Source organism: Strongylocentrotus purpuratus, unplaced genomic scaffold, assembly GCF_000002235.5.
Source record: "Strongylocentrotus purpuratus isolate Spur 01 unplaced genomic scaffold, Spur_5.0 spur5_scaffold_12, whole genome shotgun sequence".
In the NCBI taxonomy this organism is placed as follows: Eukaryota; Metazoa; Echinodermata; class Echinoidea; order Camarodonta; family Strongylocentrotidae; genus Strongylocentrotus; species Strongylocentrotus purpuratus.
In genome coordinates this window covers 29817980-29837594 of record NW_022145597.1, presented here as the reverse complement: position 1 = coordinate 29837594, position 19615 = coordinate 29817980, and the positions used below count along the sequence as shown (strand labels likewise).

General features: G+C 35.6%; 1 protein-coding gene across 7 annotated transcripts in view; it reads right to left on the bottom strand.

Moving 5' to 3' along the window:
* The window catches only part of LOC588223 (probable phospholipid-transporting ATPase IF), a 65916-nt gene that overhangs the window by 31190 nt on the left and 15111 nt on the right, over window positions 1-19615 (bottom strand). For all 7 annotated transcript variants that reach the window (XR_004063604.1, XM_030982355.1, XM_030982354.1 and 4 more), the window contains exons 4-15: window positions 13902-13982; window positions 11292-11399; window positions 9307-9435; window positions 7073-7242; window positions 6454-6518; window positions 5801-5882; window positions 4405-4555; window positions 3380-3461; window positions 2360-2418; window positions 1532-1729; window positions 990-1159; window positions 510-652 (exon numbers count right to left, since the gene is read on the bottom strand). Coding sequence is in view for 6 of the 7 variants with exons in the window: in XM_030982355.1 (XP_030838215.1) it covers window positions 510-652; window positions 990-1159; window positions 1532-1729; window positions 2360-2418; window positions 3380-3461; window positions 4405-4555; window positions 5801-5882; window positions 6454-6518; window positions 7073-7242; window positions 9307-9435; window positions 11292-11399; window positions 13902-13982 (1438 nt within the window). In the remaining variant the exon portion in view is untranslated. The remainder of the gene's footprint in view (window positions 1-509; window positions 653-989; window positions 1160-1531; window positions 1730-2359; window positions 2419-3379; window positions 3462-4404; window positions 4556-5800; window positions 5883-6453; window positions 6519-7072; window positions 7243-9306; window positions 9436-11291; window positions 11400-13901; window positions 13983-19615) is intronic.

Below are 19615 nucleotides of genomic sequence, written 5' to 3'. Positions count from 1 at the left end.
ATTCTCTTCTCTCTCTCTCTCTATCTAATGAACTTTAAAGGTAAAGACCAGTATTGGAAACATCCCAATTTCAAAAAATGAAATGGAAGCTCTTATTACCAATCATGTGAAAGAATATGTTTTGAATAATACATGATAACAATATTGCCGGGAAACCACCTACTAATTCATATATTTGGTAAATTAGTTTATCAATTGGTGTGTGAGGGATAAAAAAAGCATGTGTGCGTAGTCCCATATACATCTTTCTGTGTATAGTGCTTGTAACTTTATGAAGACTGGGCCAAATTTCTTATCATTTGATGATTCCAGAACCTTGCAGTACATCTATGCTAGATGATCAACCTTTTCTGATCGATTTCACAACGTTTCTTTCACAATGCAATCACATGACCATAACTGGTCTTTATCTTTAATCAAATTGCTCTATACATTAAAGACTAGTGAAGGTAGATAGGGTTAAATTATTTAGCTTTACCAGACAACAAAGAATTCATATTAATCCACACCTGTAGGTGATTTCAGAATGATGCTCATGCACTTCCGGGTCGGGTCAAACTCTAGGATGTTAAGGATCTGGTAGCGTAGCGTCTGACCTTTGTGCTTGACCTCCAGGTACTCTTGGGTGCCTCCCAGGAATGTTGTACCGTACCTAATGGTATGAGAGAGGTGGGAAGATAATATGAGATACAAGACAAAAGGTTATGTGGTCAAGTGGATAAGTCACCGGACTCTGGATCACAAGGTCCCCGGTTCGAGTCCCACCGCGGCAATAATGTCCATTGGCAAGACATTAATCTACATTTGCCACTCTCCACCCAGGTGATGTAAATGGGTACCTGGCCGGAAACAATTTCTTGAAATGCTAGAGCGCCGTAATGGCAGCCATAACGAAGCCGGGGTAATATTTGTGACAGACATTAGCGCTATACCAAACAGGAATAATGTCTAGATGCAAACAGAGAAGCAATGTGTGGTATCAGACTTACTGGCTTGCTGCTTCCACAAGAGCTTTCTCGTCCGGTGACGATGCTTCATACTGCAGCATGGGTGTCTCACCAACGGTACCGTTCTCGACTCCATTAGATGAACCTGCTTCTTTGTGTACATGGACAGTATGACATAGTGCCATGGTCAGCAAGAACTGCTCTTTGTCAAACTTCAAGAAAAATAAACATGAAATAAATAAATTCATCAATACATACAGTTATAATTTCATTCACACATTTATTTATAAATTGTTATACCTCACCATTTTATTGTAGATCATATAAAGAAAATAATCTTTTGAAAATTGGCCATCACAACTATGAACATAACCTAAAGGATTAGGAAAAGTTTTATAGAGTATCATCAACATATTTAAAAAAATTGGCTTATTTTCATGATTATCAAATTTTGACTCCTATTATCTAATAAACAGCACCCAATTCCAAAAATGTAGCGAGAATTTAGATGTTTTACGACCATAAAACACTACAATGTACAGCCGCAAATATAAAGACAACTGAATGAATTCAACTTCACTTACCTCATCCTCAGCCTCCCCTTCCTTCTGCGGCTGCAACTGACCTTTGACCTCCACGTACTTGACCCCATTGATGGAGCATTGTCTGAACTTCATCTCATTCTCGGTAAGAGTACCGGTCTTGTCTGTGAACATGTACTCCACCTGGCCCAACTCCTCGTTGAGGTCAGACGTGTTGGCGACGGCACGCTCGTTGGTTTTCTGTTGTCATGGTGATGCAGAGGAAGGAGGCAATTAATATATGTAGAGTGATTTATTTGTTTTTCTATTTGGACTGATAAAAAAACAGTTCACAAGTCATGAAGTTTTGTTTGTTAGGATTCCCCCTTCTCCTTATCCCTCTTTTTTTCTATATCTCTTTTTAACTTCTCTCTCCATTTATTTCTGTCTTCTCGGTCTAAAATCCTCTTTCCTTTAAATCTTGAAGACTGCCCTACCATTTATTTCCATGAATTTATTGTTTTGATCCAGCGTTCATGACTGTTTCCCATCATTACATCTCTTACTATAAAAATAAAATCAAACCTGACTATTAAGGCCACCCGAGGGAAACCCAGAAAGTGGCCTTTATAGACAGGTTCATCAACACACATTTCCTTTGAGAAGGAGCCAACATCTTTGCCCACTATAGACAAGTGGCCTTTATGGACAGGTGGCCACCAAGACAGGTTTTACTGTAGTTCTATTCTCTTAGATTTTGTGAGTTTTGGCTAACAGCTATACATGTAGTCATAATCTACTTTTGTTATGATAGTAATAAACACACATACATGTACAGTGTAGATAAAGAAGAGATATAAACATTTCTGATGTTGTATTTAATTTCCTTACCTCATCGTACATCTCTATGTCATATCCAATAAACATAGACCCAAGAAACTTCTGCATTTCTGTAAAGGAGAGAACACACATAAAAGATCATTTTTTTATTATACAACTAAAACATTGTAACACACTCGTGCATAGGATATGTTTTGATTTACTTGAAAATCATTCTCGCCTTCTTCTTTTCTTCTTTTTATCAATCTTTCTGTCTCTCGGACCTGTCTATCAGTCGATTCGTCTGTATGTGTCTTTCTCTTTCACTTTCTCTTTCTCTCAATCTCTCTCTCTCTCTCTCTCTCTCTTTGTCTTTCTTTCCCTCTCTCTCTCTTCTTCTTCTCTCTTTCTCTCTCTCTTAATTACTTTCTTGTCCCAATAGCAATCTCTTACTACATCATATCTTGGAGTGTATTACTGTTATACCGTGTGCAAAATAATATGTTAACATCTACCATAGATCATAATGTATACATGAATAATCTGTAGCAAACATCCTCTTTACATAAATATTCATACACAATCGTTACCAATTCTTGCTTACATTTTCACTTTTCTTTCACTCTCCCACATTTTCCACCACATTCCTCTTCTCTCACCCTCCAATTTTTTAATGAAAGTACCAATTTCATTTTCTACACATTTCTCTATTTGTAGCTCTCCCAATTATTTCTTATACTATAATAATGATAATATTGAGGGTTCAGTGACTCAAAGACGTAACTCCATATTTTTTGCCAAAATGAGTATCTGATATCAAAATGTTCAGAAAAATGTAGGCTTACCAGGAAACACAAAGACTTAACTCCACCAAACATCCCATTGAAGTCAATGGCTAGTGAAACATAGACTTAACTCCTTCAGGCCCAAGTGGACCTCTATCTTTAAACTGCTTTTTCTAAAACTGGCCAAAATGGAGTTACGTCATTGTGTCACTGACCCCTCGATATGTTCGTTTGTATAGTGCTCTCACACAAATGGTTTCAGAGAGCTTTACGTGGTATTTTGGCGGGATAATATTAGCACACTTACCGATGGTAACATACAATGAGATTGGAATGATGTAGTTGTAAAGCACAAGGAAGGAAAGGAAGTCCTCCATGACTCCTAAAAACTGTGACCAGATAATCAAAGGAAGGAAGGAATACAAAAAGAACATGATTATTCAACAGGATTGTTAAAGGTGTAACAGAAGCAATTAGATGCGATAGAAGTATGAGTAAGTTAGTTGGTTGGTTTTGTTTATTTTACCTAACTGCTAAAAAAGTATGTGTGTGCTTGTAGGTGAGCAACCAGGGGACAGAGGGCTTTAAGTCCTCTCCGAGGGACTTGGTAATAAGGATTAATGCCTTACAAAAGGGGACTAGCGCATTGACTTGGTTTCAGACCCGGAACCCCCTGGCTACAAGACCTATGTAAATACTGTAGATTTGTGACCACGATTTGTACGTCCCTTGAGAGAACAATGACAGTAAATGGTGAGAGCAAATAGTGGCATGGACAGCCTGCCATAGTTAGTTCCAACTTAAACTCAATCTTAATCTTTGTGAAACACTCCCCTGGTATGATAAATTTCTTGAATGCTTTAGCATCTTATGTGAAGAGGGTATTATTCTTATCACTGACAACATGACTTGTTGTTGTTGTAAATTGCCTATGTTTTCCTGATTTAGCCACACATGCATATGAACTTTTATATATTTTCTTTATCGTTATTGAAAATTGAACTAAAACTTGCCATTTTGGGGTGGGGATGTGAAATAATCTCTTGATCTCCAACGGGGTCAAAAATTGGCTTTAACCCAAAGCAAGTAACAGTAACCCAAGCTCTGTATCCTCGAGTCAAATGCTTTATATATCCAGCTATTACTACATGTACATTACTACAGTATTACCAAAGACAGATGTTTATCTCATCGGCGATAGTAAGAGTGAATAAAACTTTTTAAAGTAGTTTTTCTAGTGATTGAGAAGAAAAACCTACAGCGTAATTTTCAACAAAAGATGATGCAAACTTTATTAGTCCTCACCATCTCATATTCTCATTATAATCTTACCGAGATCTCGTAGTCCGGTTTGGCGACTTCATAGAAGTACCATGAAAACGGGACGTAACCCCTTGAGTTGTAGAAGTACTTGAGGCCGGTACATATCGAAACTTCAAATATTAATACCCCCAGCATGAAGAGAAGATAGTAGTTCATCACTCTGGAGAGAAAAAAATATGAAAGAGAGAAGATATGAAAGTGAAAACAAAAGGAAATATGGAAATGGTTCCATTATCTGTGAGCGTTGAATAAAAAGATGAATACATGTATCTCATTTAAAACCACCTGTGATTAAAGGCATTGTTTGACAATGTTTCCACATGGCCCTACGTGTTATCAGTGTCTGTGATGGTGTAATATTGAAGCCCTAAAAAATTGCGCTTCTAAATGATCATGAAGTGCTTCAAAATATTAAAAATCCTTGAGTGACCGGTTTTACCATACTCATTTTCCCCAATAGAATGTAGTGTTAGGAAAAGGATTTTTAAAATTTCGAATTCCAATCGTAAATATCTTGATAATAAAACATGTGATCAGTTGTAACAGTTATGGGATTCCTGACTGACCTAAGGGTTTATAATTATGATTACAGCATGAGCTAAATCCAGGATTTTGTTTAGAATCTGAAGCAAAGATAACCAATCCCTTAAATATGAACAGTAATTTTACATCTACACTGATCAACATTCAATGTATCAGCAGCAGCAAGAGTAGCATCAACATTATTATTAGAAGCTCCAGTTCGGGGAACACCTAACTAAAACTTTAAAGGGATCGTTTAACAATGTTAAATCTGACATACTCGGCCCTACGTGTTATCAGTGTCTGTGATATGGTGTAATATTAAAGCCCTAAAAAAATTGCGCTTCAAAATGATCAAGAAGTGCCTCAAAAAAGTAAAAATCTTTGAGTGACCGGTTTTACCATACTCGTTTTCCCCAATAGACTGTAGTGTTATGAAAACCGTCAGGTGAACGGTTTTCAACATTTGTAATTCCAATCATAAATATCTTAATAATCAGACAGGCGATCGGCTTGTAAAAGTCATGGGGTTCCTGACTGACATAAAGGTTTATAATTATCATGGCATCATGAGCTAAATCCAGAATTTTATTTCAGAATCTGAGACAAAGTTACCGGATCCCTTTAAACAAAATCTTATTATTTTTCAACTCATAATCCAATCAACATAGAATCTGTGATTGATTCTCTTGTTACGGATTCTAAAGAAAAACTTTGAAGTTTATTTCCAAGTTTCATGAGAAATAAATGTTTGATTATATTTTGAACCTGACCTGTGTCTGTGTCTTTCCTTCAGAAAATAAACACAATACTATGTGCAAACATATCAGCCAACACTCTATATTTTAAACTCCAATATGTAAAGCATGTGAAGCATACTCACGTTTCAATGCAGGAGAACTTTTGTCCTTTGGTTTTAGAGTTCAAGCCCATCTTAGTTTCTTCTCCTGTGTACACTGCACAACCTGTAGAGAGGACACGAAGAAGCACTTCATCAATGGATATGTAATAATAATAATAATAATATAGCATTCTTGTTTAGCACATATCACGCTATGATATGATGTCTCTATGAGCTTCCAAAATTCTTTGGATGTTATTACCCCGGCTTTAGCTTCGGCAACTGTAGCGCTCAGTGTATTAACGGAATAAATCCTTTCAGGTACCCACTTTTGACTTACTACACGTTGGTTGAATGTGGCAAATGTAGATTAATGTCTTGCCAAAGGACATTAGTGCCGCGGCGGGATTTGAACCCCAAACCTTGTGGTTCAAAGTCCAGAGACGTATCTACTGGACCACAACACCTCTATCAGTCCAGATTAATGGTTGGAAATGAAAAAAAAGTTATTAAAAAGCTATGACAAGCTTTTATTCAACTCTTTTCTGCTTTGGTCGGTCAACTTCCGCAACATGCTATGGACCACTCACGTAGGTTACATGTGCAGTATTTACTAAACATTATACACCAATATCATCAGCAGTGCAGGGACTCACATCCTCACAAAGACTTGAAATACTACAAAATATACTTACCATAAACATATTCTGTATTTTTAAGGCGACATCCACGTAATAAGACATTTTCTGCAGTTAAAGGCCTGCAATGGAGGGAACAAAATATTGAATTAACATTTTCAAGCACAAATCAAATACTGAAATACAATTTCCAAGATAACACTACAATTGTATTGCTTGACCGAGTCTGGCAGGCCAACTGTAATAAATGTTCTGTTTATTAGACTTCTCGGCAAAGTTATTGATTAATTTTTGTCCTGATCAGATATACTAACCATTTGTCAGAGTAGTTGTTACAGTAGTTGTTACTGTTTTAGGATGAAAATACATTACCACTTTTGGTCTCAACATACTCTTTGGAATATTTATTGAGAATCATAACTTCCTTTATAGAGATCTTTAAATCCAAGCTGAAATCTTATCTTTTTTTAACAATACCTGTACTTGGCACTATGACACTCGTCCAAACTTTCTCATTCTTTCTATTTTTCTTGTGCCCCTCGGAATAGAATTGAGATAGACGGCGCTATATAAATGCCTATTATTATTATTATTATACTGGTTGACATTCAGATTGTGGACAGAGATTGCTGCTAACAGCATGAAAGAGGTTAATAAATAACAGGTAAAAAATTACTTTCGAGTAGGAGTACTCTGATTAGGCACATCGGTGTTTTGGTATAGCGTCATCCTCCCGACAAATTTGTAGAGATCTAAGATGGGTTGCTGGCACTCCACGACGGCAGTTAAAGAGTTAAGGCTTTCCTCTGTTTGTAGAATGGCAGTGTCGGGTAAGGACCGGAATATCTGTAGTCAGATATAACACAAAGATGATCATTAATGCCTTATTTTAAGAGGAGCATGATTAAAACCTAGTGTTTATTCTGCATACATGTAGCTGAGTGACACATTCGTTCGTTCGTGTCTCCTTAGATCAAGATAGTAATGTAAAGTTCCTTAACTTAGAAGTAAATTAAATTAAATTAAGTTCTTCCATCGCTCGATTGCTGCAATGGCCGTTTCATTAACAAGGGACAGGTCTTCATCTGACACATGACTAATCAAGATCCAAAATTATCTCCTACATTTTGTATTTTGCAAAATTGAACATATTTTTTATCATCATCATTTATTCAGCACTTTCAAGAAATATAACAATAAGACAATATAAACAAGGTGATTACAAAATTAGAATGACAAAAATTATACAAATGCAAATTTTTGTAGCACTATTCTGAGTGCAACAGATGGCGGCCAGGGAAGAAGAGAGCAAACTTAATCACTGTAACCGTAAAAGTCCCTCCGCCCAACCAAGTAAACCACCCTTAATAAAAGGGAAAAGAGAAATGTTGATTGTAAAACACCCCTAGATTTGCACCATTACATGCACTGAGCGCTCAATTAGAAAGAAAACCTATTTATGGTATATCAAGGAGCATTCGGCCATGTTAAGGCAGATTGCAACTAGCTTCCAAAGAGCAAAGACAGAGTTTGCCTGTAGCTCATGCATCTCCGGGTATGAAGTAGATGTACCCATTATTTTTGGCAATGTCATAGCCAGTTCCTTTACACAGCAGGTTTCCATCTTCAGACCACATAGGAAGTTTGTTATTGGATATTTTGATAGTAAATCTGGTTATTTCAGTTTCTTATTGTGTATTTTGAAGATGATATTTGACCTTCAACTGAAGTGAAATTGCTTTTTGATAGTTGAATTATAAAATGAGAGAAAGGAATGTTCTCCCTATTTTAGCTTATAAGCAGTCAATGTGAGAACTATTAAAGATGTAAGCATAATCTCTTTGTCATTGGATTTAATTCAGTGATGTAAATTCTTATTAATATTTCTATATATTGTGAACATTTGTATTATGAAAGATAATTGTCATGCTTATCTTCTAGTTTAATGAAAAATGCTAAGTTTTGAAGAAGATAATTATCCCTGTGAAATAAGATTGTGCCATGATTAATTACTGCTGTGATTTTCTTTTTCTGATTTTAAAATACAAATGGAATTTTAATTTATGTTTGTTTATTTTGTCTGAAAGGTCATCACTCAGCCCTAATACCTTTAGATTTTAACCGTAGCGTGACAATGGGGGGCTTGTCCATGGGTGATTTATAAACTTTCACCTTCATTTAAGATAAATTGATAGGATATTGATTGATTGTTCATTGTATTATACCCATGATTGTTATATTGCACGTTACTGATGTTTTTATAGTAGTGTTCCCTTTCCAGATGTTTGCAGTAACAATGTTGGATCAAGTTTCATGTTAAAAAAGAGGGTACTTTGTAGTTATTTTTGTGAATTATTTATCACAGCATTATCTAAAATTCATCAGAGAAGTTTAAAGCAGTTTATCTAAGTAATCAAACTTCAATTAATAATTAGCTATTAACTACCTTGTTAAAATGAATAAAAGGAAATAACCAATAACTTTAATGAAACTCACTTCCTTGAGATAATAAACAGACCTTTTAAAAAGATTGTTTTATGATTTTAGAGAAAAGAAATAAAAGACAGTACCGGGTATATAAAATCAGCAATAAAAGTTATGATTGACAAAAACAACATTTTACATACTGTAAACGCTGTTATTTTTGCGTGATTAATTTTTCGCACTGAGCGACCCCAAAACATATTTGCTGGCTCTTGAATTTGCATAAGAAGTCATGCTAAAATTTGCGCTTGCCGATCTTAGTACGAAATCCGCAAAAATTAATGTACTGCAATTATTTCTACTTTTACAGTAGTGTCTGTTTGGAGCAAGAAGAAATATATGATAATACTGGGTTACCATCCTTCTGGCTTTAAACAGACATACTTTACATTGTTTGAAAAGAGACAGTTTTTTTGAGGGATTTACCTTTAAATTTGTTTCACCGTCCAAATTGGCAGTGGTCACATGACAGTCACCGTCCTCTCGCACTGATGATATACAGACCATGTCACATGGTATTTCATCGTTGTTTTGGACTTTGACGATATCACCAACCTATCAAAAACAGAGACAATACATATAATAATCAATGAGTAGAGAAAGATATAGGTGGAGAATATAAACGTGTAGAGGGAGAGAGACCTACAAACAGACATACCGAGAGAGAAAGAGAGAGAGAGAGAGAGAGAGAGAGAGAGAAAAAGAGAAAAATAAACAACTAAAAAAAGGAAAAAAGAGAAAAAACACAGAAAAAACACAGAAAGAAAGAAAGTGAATGTGAGAGAATGACAAAGAGATAGAGATAAAGAAAGAGAAAGAGAAAGAGATAGAGATAAAGAAAGAGAAAGAGATAGAGATAGAGATAGAGATAGAGATAGAGATAGAGAAAGAGAAAGAGAAAGAGAAAGAGATAGAGATAGAGATAGAGATAGAGATAGAGATAGAGATAGAGATAGAGAAAGATAAAGAGATAGAGAAAGAGATAGAGATAGAGATAGAGATAGAGATAGAGATAGAGATAGAGAAAGAGAAAGAGAAAGAGAAAGAGATAGAGATAGAGATAGAGATAGAGATAGAGATAGAGATAGAGAAAGAGAAAGAGATAGAGATAGAGATAGAGATAGAGATAGAGATAGAGATAGAGAAAGAGAAAGAGATAGAGATAGAGATAGAGATAGAGATAGAGATAGAGAAAGAGAAAGAGATAGAGATAGAGATAGAGATAGAGATAGAGAAAGAGATAGAGAAAGAGAAAGAGATAGAGATAGAGATAGAGATAGAGATAGAGATAGAGATAGAGATAGAGATAGAGATAGAGATAGAGATAGAGATAGAGATAGAGAAAGAGAAAGAGAAAGAGATAGAGATAGAGATAGAGATAGAGATAGAGATAGAGAAAGATAAAGAGAAAGAGAACGAGAAAGATAAAGAGATAGAGAAAGATAAAGAGATAGAGAAAGAGATAGAGAAAGAGAACAAGTGAGAAAGTGAAGGACGGGCTGACTATCCAGGGCAGTGGTAAATATTCATGTACATGTACATGTAGTAGGAGGAAGTGTGACAAATAGCAATGATATATCAATCAAAATGGTACCAAATATAGGGGTACCAGCTTCTTTGCCATTAAAACTGCATAGCATGGATGCCATCAAGAGAACAATATACATACAGGCCTTATTTTCAATATTGTGTTGTTTAGAATATCTACATGTACATAACAATATCAATGACTTTATTCATTTCGATTAAAAAAATAAAAAATAAATAGTATCACTTATACGAGTGAAAGAGTGTTGCCAAATATACAGCATTACATTCAAAACTTAATCAGTGAAGAAAATATATAATAATGCAATTTTTGTATCTACATGATGCATATATATACATTTACATATATCTCAGGAATTATGATTTCGAGCAAAATAGAGTTTGTCACTATTCATTGCTCAAAATGACTTTGAGTATAAGGCCTCTCTGTCAGGAAAAAAAGCTGCTTGTGAGGACTATTCTTATAAGCCAATATTTCTTGCTCAGAACTTATATTCCATATTTTAGTTTTTTGTTTAACAGGAGCTCTATTTTTCATTAAAAGTGGATTTCAAATAGTTTAAAAGGCATATTGTTATTTCTCCTTCAATGCCACAGCACTAATGTCCTTTGGCAAGACATCAAACTATGTTAGACACTCTCTACCTAGGAGTAGTTAATGGATAACTAGTAAAAAGATCCTTTAATGCCAGAGAGCCTCATCAGTGAAGCTTGGGTATAAAAGGTTGGGGTAATAATTGTAGTCCAGCGGTTATATACATACATGTACATTGTCAACACTGTTATTATTGTTATCATCATTTCTACTGCATTACTCTGTTTATTAACAAAGCCATAATTTATTAAAGACATTGGCGACTCACCCGAACATCTTTTGACTTGATTTTCTCGATCACTCCGTCTCGCACGACGAGGGTTGCTCGCTTGTTTACCTCATTATCTGCTTTGTGACGCAACCAATCTTCGTAACCCTGACAACCAAACCAAACAGAGAAATAATGTTGAGCAAGCAAGCATGCATGCCTTCATCATTATCGGAAGGTGAAGGTGTGTGTTATTGATTACCAGGCTCAAATCATTGAGGTCACGTTTCCTCTTGAAATCTTGGCCAAATGTACAAACACAATCTTCTGCATGGAGTCGATCTGTACATTCGGCAGAGAGTTCACTTATGTAAAGCTGTACCACTGATGATATTAGGGATATCCAACTTGTCTAGGGGATATTATCATTGTAATCATTGACAACATGAAGTTGTATTTTTTTTCATTATACATGTACATGTATGTTTGTTTGCCTGATTCATTCATAATTGTGAACTTTTATGTATTTTCATTTATATTATTGTTAAAGAAAACTGATGAACTTGAACTTGCCATTTCAATTCATTGCAATTAAATTTGTTTATTTAAATTCCAGCAAATACAATAAAATACATATGGGTAAAAATATTAAATATAAACATGTGTACACAAGTTTTAAAAAATATACAGTATAATGGGAATTTTGGGGTAGGGATGTAAAATAAAACAGATAGTTTCTCTTGATCTCATGTATTTCAAATTAGTAGAATGGTTTTTGAAAGAATGGGGAAAATCTCTTTAAATTTCCATTCAACAAAAAACAATTTGTCAAAAGTAAAATATGTTCCTCTTACATCTTCTTATAAAGTTATAATATTCTTTAAAAGGCTTACAAAAAACTCCAGGATCATTCCCTAAAACTAGAATGGCAAATACAATATTTGCCTTCATTTATATGAACGCCTTTTTTTTTTTTATTAAAGGTGTGTGTTTGCTTACAAACTAATGAGAGAGGATGAAATTACAAGTACTTGACTGTTTCAAGTACATATGATAAGAATATAGGTGGCCATCCCTATCTCAATACAAGATCTCAATATAATATCCAAGTAGGTGAATTGTCTGATTCCTTATTCTGAAGTGGGTTGTGAAACAGCATGAAGAGGTGTAATAATAGCTAATTTCAACGAATGGCTGACTATACATTGTAAATCAATATTAAAACTGATATAAAAACAGCTCTTTGATTCAAGGAGGTGTTTGCTTACAATTTGATGAAAGGGAATGAAATTACATGTACATGCACTTTTCAAGTGCAAAATTGTAAATTCCCCTTTCTCAATATAATATCCAAACAGGTGAATTGTCCAATTCCGTATTCTAAGTGGGTTGTGAAGCATCATCAAGAGGTGATATCATAGCTAATTGAAACGGATGGCTGAGTATAAGTCTCCATTGAAAAGGATTATAAAACAGGTTGATTTCCTCTTTCGTTTTTATTTGCAATCTATTTCTTTTTTTTCTTTTTTTCTTATTGTTTTCCATTGTCCTGAATCACTTCCCTCTCTCACTTCTTTGCTATTACAGCAGACTCCTGTTTCTTTTTTTTGCACCACCTTTTTCCATAGACCTCTAATTCTTGCTTTTTAACCTTTTTTGTGTGTTTTTTTCTTACCTTTTTCTACTTGTTTTTCTCATTTTATGAGTCATTCTTCTGCTTATATTTCCACCACATTTTTGCCTTAGACCTCCTTTTCTTTCTATTTGTTTTCCTGTCTTTCACATGTCGCCCTCTCTCATTTTAATTTTGTATTTGTTATTATTTAAATATATTTGGTTTTCATTTACCCTTTATCCATTTGCATCTTGATCTTTCCTATTATTTTCAATATCTTACCTTAAATGATTGATTTTCTTCACGCTATTAAAGAAGCTTTCCTCTAATTCCATTTCTTCTTTTTCCTACCATACAGTCTCTACATTACCTTGCCTTTAGTTACAAACAAAATCACAGACAATTCCAAGTAATCAAAATTTATAGGCCCATTGCAATAGCCTTGTGCATCACCTTTCGTTATGCTTTACAAATTCATAATGACATATTACATAATCCAAGTACATGTATGCAATACAACACAGAATTGAAATTGACCTTGAGATATTATTACTAAGTACTTGGCATCCACCTGTGCCTGGGAGGGGAAAAGTGAACTGAATCACTGTTACCCATGGGTCTCTTCTCCCTATAGATGTTGATTGTATTGAAAAATCTTTGCGATCACTATCCTCCTTATTCTGGTCTTATACCAGGGGGGTGTTTCACAAAGATCGTAAGTCAAACTTAACTCTAAGTTGGACTTAAACCTTATGGAAAGCCATTTGTGGCTTTAAAATAAATATATTCAAAGCAAAGTATTTTTTGACTTTTCATAAATTCCACATCAAGAACATGAAATCTCCTTGATAATAGGAAATATGAAGGATTTGAATCAGCATTTTATGCCTTTTTTTAAATAACTTTTACAAAATATTTTCAAAGATGCTAACAGCTTTCCATAATTGATAAGTCCAACTTAGAGATATTAAAGTTAAACTTAGGATCTTTGTGAAACACCCCCCTGTACCAACCTCTGTAGACTATATCTCTAAAAGCTCTTCAACTCTCTTTACCTGTTTGATCATAGAAACTCCAACCACGAAGATGAGAGGCAAGATGCTTGTCCAAGGACTCACTGGCGTATCAATGGCTAACTGCAATAGATACACACACACAAGAAAAAAGACGATAAAAACAAGATCAATTTATGAATTAATTAACAATATGCATACAATTTCACAAGAGCTGTTTTCTCATAATCGTGATAGCTTGCAATATGCATGAAAGTTTAGAAATTATTGTTCCTGTTATTAATTCATGTTCTTTAATAAAATTTCTAAAACGATCTGTTTGTCCAGTGCGATCCAGAAGGATGTTCACTCTACATGTATGTAAACTTGTAAAGTGCTATTATTAATTATACCTTTCTATCACTGTTGGCATACAGAAACAACCTAATGTAGGGGGTGTTTCACAAAGACTAAGATCAACTTTAATTTGGACTTAACTACGGCAGGCGGTCAGTCCACTGTTCGCTCTCACCATTTACTGGCATTGGTCTCTCAAGGAACGTACAAATCACGGTCACATACCTACAGAATTTACTCTTTTTTTATAGTTCATTATTGAAAGAAAAAAACATTATCTAAAGATCATTATTGAGAGACCAATGGTGAGAGCAACCAGTGACAAGAATGGCCTGCCATAGTTAAGTCCAACTTAAAGTCGATCTTAGTCTTTGTGAAACACTCCCCAGGCCTCTTACATGTAAGTGCTTTCATCAGATTTTACACTGTATTAATTTTGTTGCTTTCCTGTTTTAAGGTGCTGCGACATTAGCTCCTGGCTTTATTTCATCAAGATGTAAGGCCTAAAAAAAAAAGATGTTGTGTTGCCCTTTGCAACCGACCCCAAAATCTTGAAATCTACGGTCGGCTTTTTGAAAAAGGGCTTTTTGAAAAAGGGTTTTTTTTGTTACCCTTTTTTAGAAAAAATATATTAAAGCATTCAAAACTGAGAAATATCAGCCCAAAGAGGGAGAAAAAAAAACCCGACCGACCCGTGTTTTGGCACCTACACTGTAAAGGGCAATGCAACATCTTTCTTTTTTTTTAGGCCTAAGGATAGAGTTAAGGTTTGAAGTGAGTTTTAGGTTAGGGCTAGAGGTAAGGTTCGGTAACTCATATATTGCTTGGTATAGGGTCCACATAAAAAGTAGTTAGTGTTGAATATTGGACACAAATCAGTTTTCACTAAAATCATTTTTTGCTCAAGATCACATCATAAGAATTTCATATAATTTCAAATTTGATCAGTGAAATATGAATGAACCAACTGTTAAGATACACACAATGCATAAACACCAATTTTCAAACAAGGCATCAAATTTAGTCATACCTATGATTTAGACTTTTCAAATAATTTGCCATTCTAAACATCTTTTGTAAAATATCCAGCTGTCTGTTTCTGTATCCATGTGGCCTATACAACACGCACTGCAATGGCCTTGTCTGCCCTAGATTTCACACAATAGCAACAAATTGCCAATAAATGATCCAACGTTGCAAGATAATAGACTGGAGTTCATTATAATATTTCAGAATTACAGCAGGTCAATTAATTTGAACAATGAGATGACATGTCTGTCTATTATTGATTGTTAGTGTAGAAAGTGATCACAGGCACATATACACTGCATCTGTAGAATTCTACACGAGGACAGACAGCCAAGCAGCTTATAATTCCCACTGCCATCCATCTATAATGTATTAAACTGAATAAACCCCCTCCCTAGCTAGACTCCCTGCCTATGTTGTTGGAATATAGAAACATTTCAGATGTCGAACACCTATCTTTTTTTTTGCAGCGATGAAGCCAAATTCATCCAAACATATTTTCAGTGCCTTTCAAGGAACAAGTACACTGTATGTGGTAATCAGACTTTTTAAATGCAGTATTACCAACATCATGAGATGCAATAACAATTCCATACTCAATACATTGTTTATGTAGGATACTCTCTCTTTCTCTCTCTCTAGGGGCAGTTACACTGTCATCCAAACACGCCAAAAAATGCCAAACCGGAGCCTGGCCGCGATGTTACCAAGGGCAACTACGCTTTACCGGCAGACATGCCAAGCCCCAAACATTCCAAAACGAAGTGTGATCTTTTGGCGTGTTTTGGCGTGTTTTGGCGTGTTTGGCAAGTATAACCGCTCGCAGTTGTAACATCGCGATGTTAGGCACGTGACTTCCGGCACTTCCGGATTGTTACCCGCGCTCTTTTAAACCACGTTCTTCCCGTGTGATATTTATAGCATTTCCATCGTCGCGCGTGTTATCCGTTCATTCAGCTCCGTTTGTTCCCATTCCGTTAACTCATCCTTTATTCAATCTTCGTTATTCCCGTCTGGCCATATCTGTCTAGTAGTAGTATTTGAGTGTTTTGTTAGATTAATTAATATGGAAGTGAACAATTCCCATTGGACTGATGATGAGATGAAGTTCTTGATTTCGATGTGGAGGCAGGGAGAGCTCCTCCACCAGACTTCCAAGCGTCCCTGCAAACGTGGGGAAAAGGGCTTCAGAGAAATGAGTGAAAGCATGAAATTAACAATTAACAACAATGATTTTCTTAACCTTCCCATATCGTTTTTACTACTAGATTTCGATTGAATTTGGGAAAACTGAATCAGCAGCCGTAGTCCGTACTTCGTAACTTATCCACTCTTGCCTCAAATACTACACGCGAGATAAACAAAACATATCGCATGCATGCGCATGGGATGTATCGCTATTTAGCTAGCTATAGCGCTAGCTGGAAATTGCGCGCGCTAAAAATCTTATAGCAGGCCGGGGTCAAAGGTCGGGAAGACTGCACATGCGCATTACCAACCGAAACACGCCAAAACATCGCTGAACAGCTCCGTCGGTGATGTTTCAGCACAAGTGTAACCGGGTACACGAAACATCGCGACTTTTCAAAATGAGGTATTTGACAGTATAAATGCGCCTTGTTTCTATCTTCCTCTCTCTCTCTCCCCCTTCTTTCTCTCTCCTTCTCTCTCTGTTTCTCTTTCTCTTGCTCTTCCCCTTCTCTCACTCTTCCCCCTCTCTCCCTCCCCCATTCTCTCCCTCCCCCCTCTCTCTCTCTCTCTTTCTGTTTCTGTTTCTCTACTCTACTTCATTGTGAATGTTTTATCACAGACACAAGTAAATAGAAATAATTCAGAAAGGAACAAAGATTGGCTGCACCACAAATACTCTGAGCTATGTGTACAGTAATGGCCTTCTGGCTTGAAATAGATCATATGATTATGACCTTCATCATGATCACTGTATTAAAGGTAACAAAGTTTTGGTATGGGGTCATGAATTTGGTTCAAATGAACATATTGGAAGCATATGCGATCCTACAATATTCAGTGATCGTCGTCGCGGTTGAAATCGAGTCTAAAGTTATGAAATTGGAAATAATAAACTCTTTATGTTGTATAGCTCCCTCTCAAGATCAAAATATTGCCGTTTGGAAATTATATATCACAACTACACATTCTGAGATTTTCATTGTCGCAGCTATCATTGTACGGCCGTAGGCGCTATTTGAAATTTATCAAAATTTACCGGGAGCACCGGTAAATTTTTATATTCAATTTTTCTCGAAAGCAGAAGTGTTTTAGGGGCTAAATTTTCAAGTGCTTATAATTCATCCACAGGGGCATCCAAATATATCAAAATTGTAAAGAATCACTATCCACCCAATTTTCAAAATTTCCCAAAACTTTGTATTACCTTTAAGTGTACATGTAAACTAATGAGCCAACAATGCAAGGATGGGAAGTCTAGTTTACATCGTAGCTTCTATTGTTTCCTGTATCCTGTTTGTCTTTATGGTTTCGCTATCTACAGTGTACATACAATGTATATAGCACGACTGACCTTTAGCAAACTATTCTCTATGTCATTTTCAACTGAAATACATCCAGCTTTTGAAACAAAAATATAGAAAACATAATCAAAAGCTATAAATAAAACATTCTTTAAACTGTCTTTCATCAGATATCGAAGAAGTCCAATGCTAATGCTTGACATTTGAGTACACTGTACAAGGGTTCCAACACTCGGGCCAGTGACTAATGGTTTGTCAAAGAAATAGGGTTAGGGTCATACCTGCCAACATTTGAAAATGAGATTAAAGAATTTTTAGCACGGTATGTCTTAGAAAATAAGAAATCTGTACCCTTAACAGGCGTTCGCACATGCAGCGGCAGTGTAACTGGCAATACGCGGTAAATCTGTGCAAAAAGGCGAATACAAATTCACTGCTCAATCATGCAGCCCTTCAACGTATGCAATACGTGAACTCTCACATCGCGGCATATGATAAAACAAGCTTAATTTGGCTTAAGCAACAAACAAAAAACAAACAAAAAATCAAAATTTTGAAAATCCGGAATCTCCCGCATTTTGGGGTCCTAAAAATCCAGAAAAACAGGATATTCTGGATTATTCGGGAGGGTTGGCAGGTATGTAGGGTTATGGTTAGGGTTATGGTTAGGGTTGCAATCAGGTTTAGGTTAGACCCAGGGGTTAGTGTTAGTCTATCTTGTTGGGTCTAGCTTTGAAATGGGGAGTACAGTAATTGCCTCTTTTATTGTTTCCTGCATCCTGTATGAATGTCTATGGTTTTGCTATCAACAGCACAGTTATCCTTTGGCAAACATGCACCGAAACAGACCCAACTCATTCCAAACTTTAACCTACATGTAGCATCATTATTGTATGTATGAATGTTTGATACATAGTTCATACAGTTATGTTTTTTCAAATTGTGGAATAAAACTGAAATGAAATTGAAAATTGTAACACTATACCTCACCTTAAACCTAAACATAACCTAACATCTAATCCAGAAACTGTACACTTGGGTTCTATGGGGGCTCTACTGTATGAGACCATTAATGGAGGTGTCAAGTCATCTACAGTCCCAAAAGTCCGTTTTAGCTTGATTGAGAGCATGTTTAAACTTGAAGAAAAAAAATTCTAGCAAATATGTATACATGTACATGTATAGACAAAACAAAACATTTTTGGTTGATTGGTACACTTTTAAAACAAAATGCCTGGATTTACACATTATGTCTCTTCCATACTGAACAGGGTTTATGTTCAAAACACTCAAACTTAGGATGGCCAGCACTCACTGTAATTATACAAGAAGGTACACTGTAGGCTAACAATATTGTAGGCTAAAGTCCATAGTCATTTGCTTCATATGAGCATTAACTGATTTCAGTTTCTGAATAGCCTAAGACAATTACTCACTGTAGATGTATTAACAATTTATAGGTGTAGGTCATTTGTAATGCTGCCACTAATGTACTACCCTCACCCAAATTTTACTATTATAAAAGAATACTATACATTGAGAAAATATGTGTTACATTGTAACTCGTCCTAAAGTAGCTAACTAACTTGTTCAGGATACCAGTAGCCTGCAATAATGGACAATTTTGTGCCGTGTGTCCTGTGAAACATACCATTTTATCCATTCATTTCATCCAAATCCTTAAAAAAGATCTTTTGGTATCACTCTCACTAGCAATAGGAAATGGTCATATCATTAAAAAAGTTAATTTGTGGATGAATGTACATGGAAGAGAGGTATGTTCTAAGGAATTGCCCTAATGATAATAATTACTATATTCTTAAAATCATCACAGACTCTGCTTTGTTGCAGAGTGGACACACCTACATATCAGTCACAAAGCTAACGTTCTGAATGACA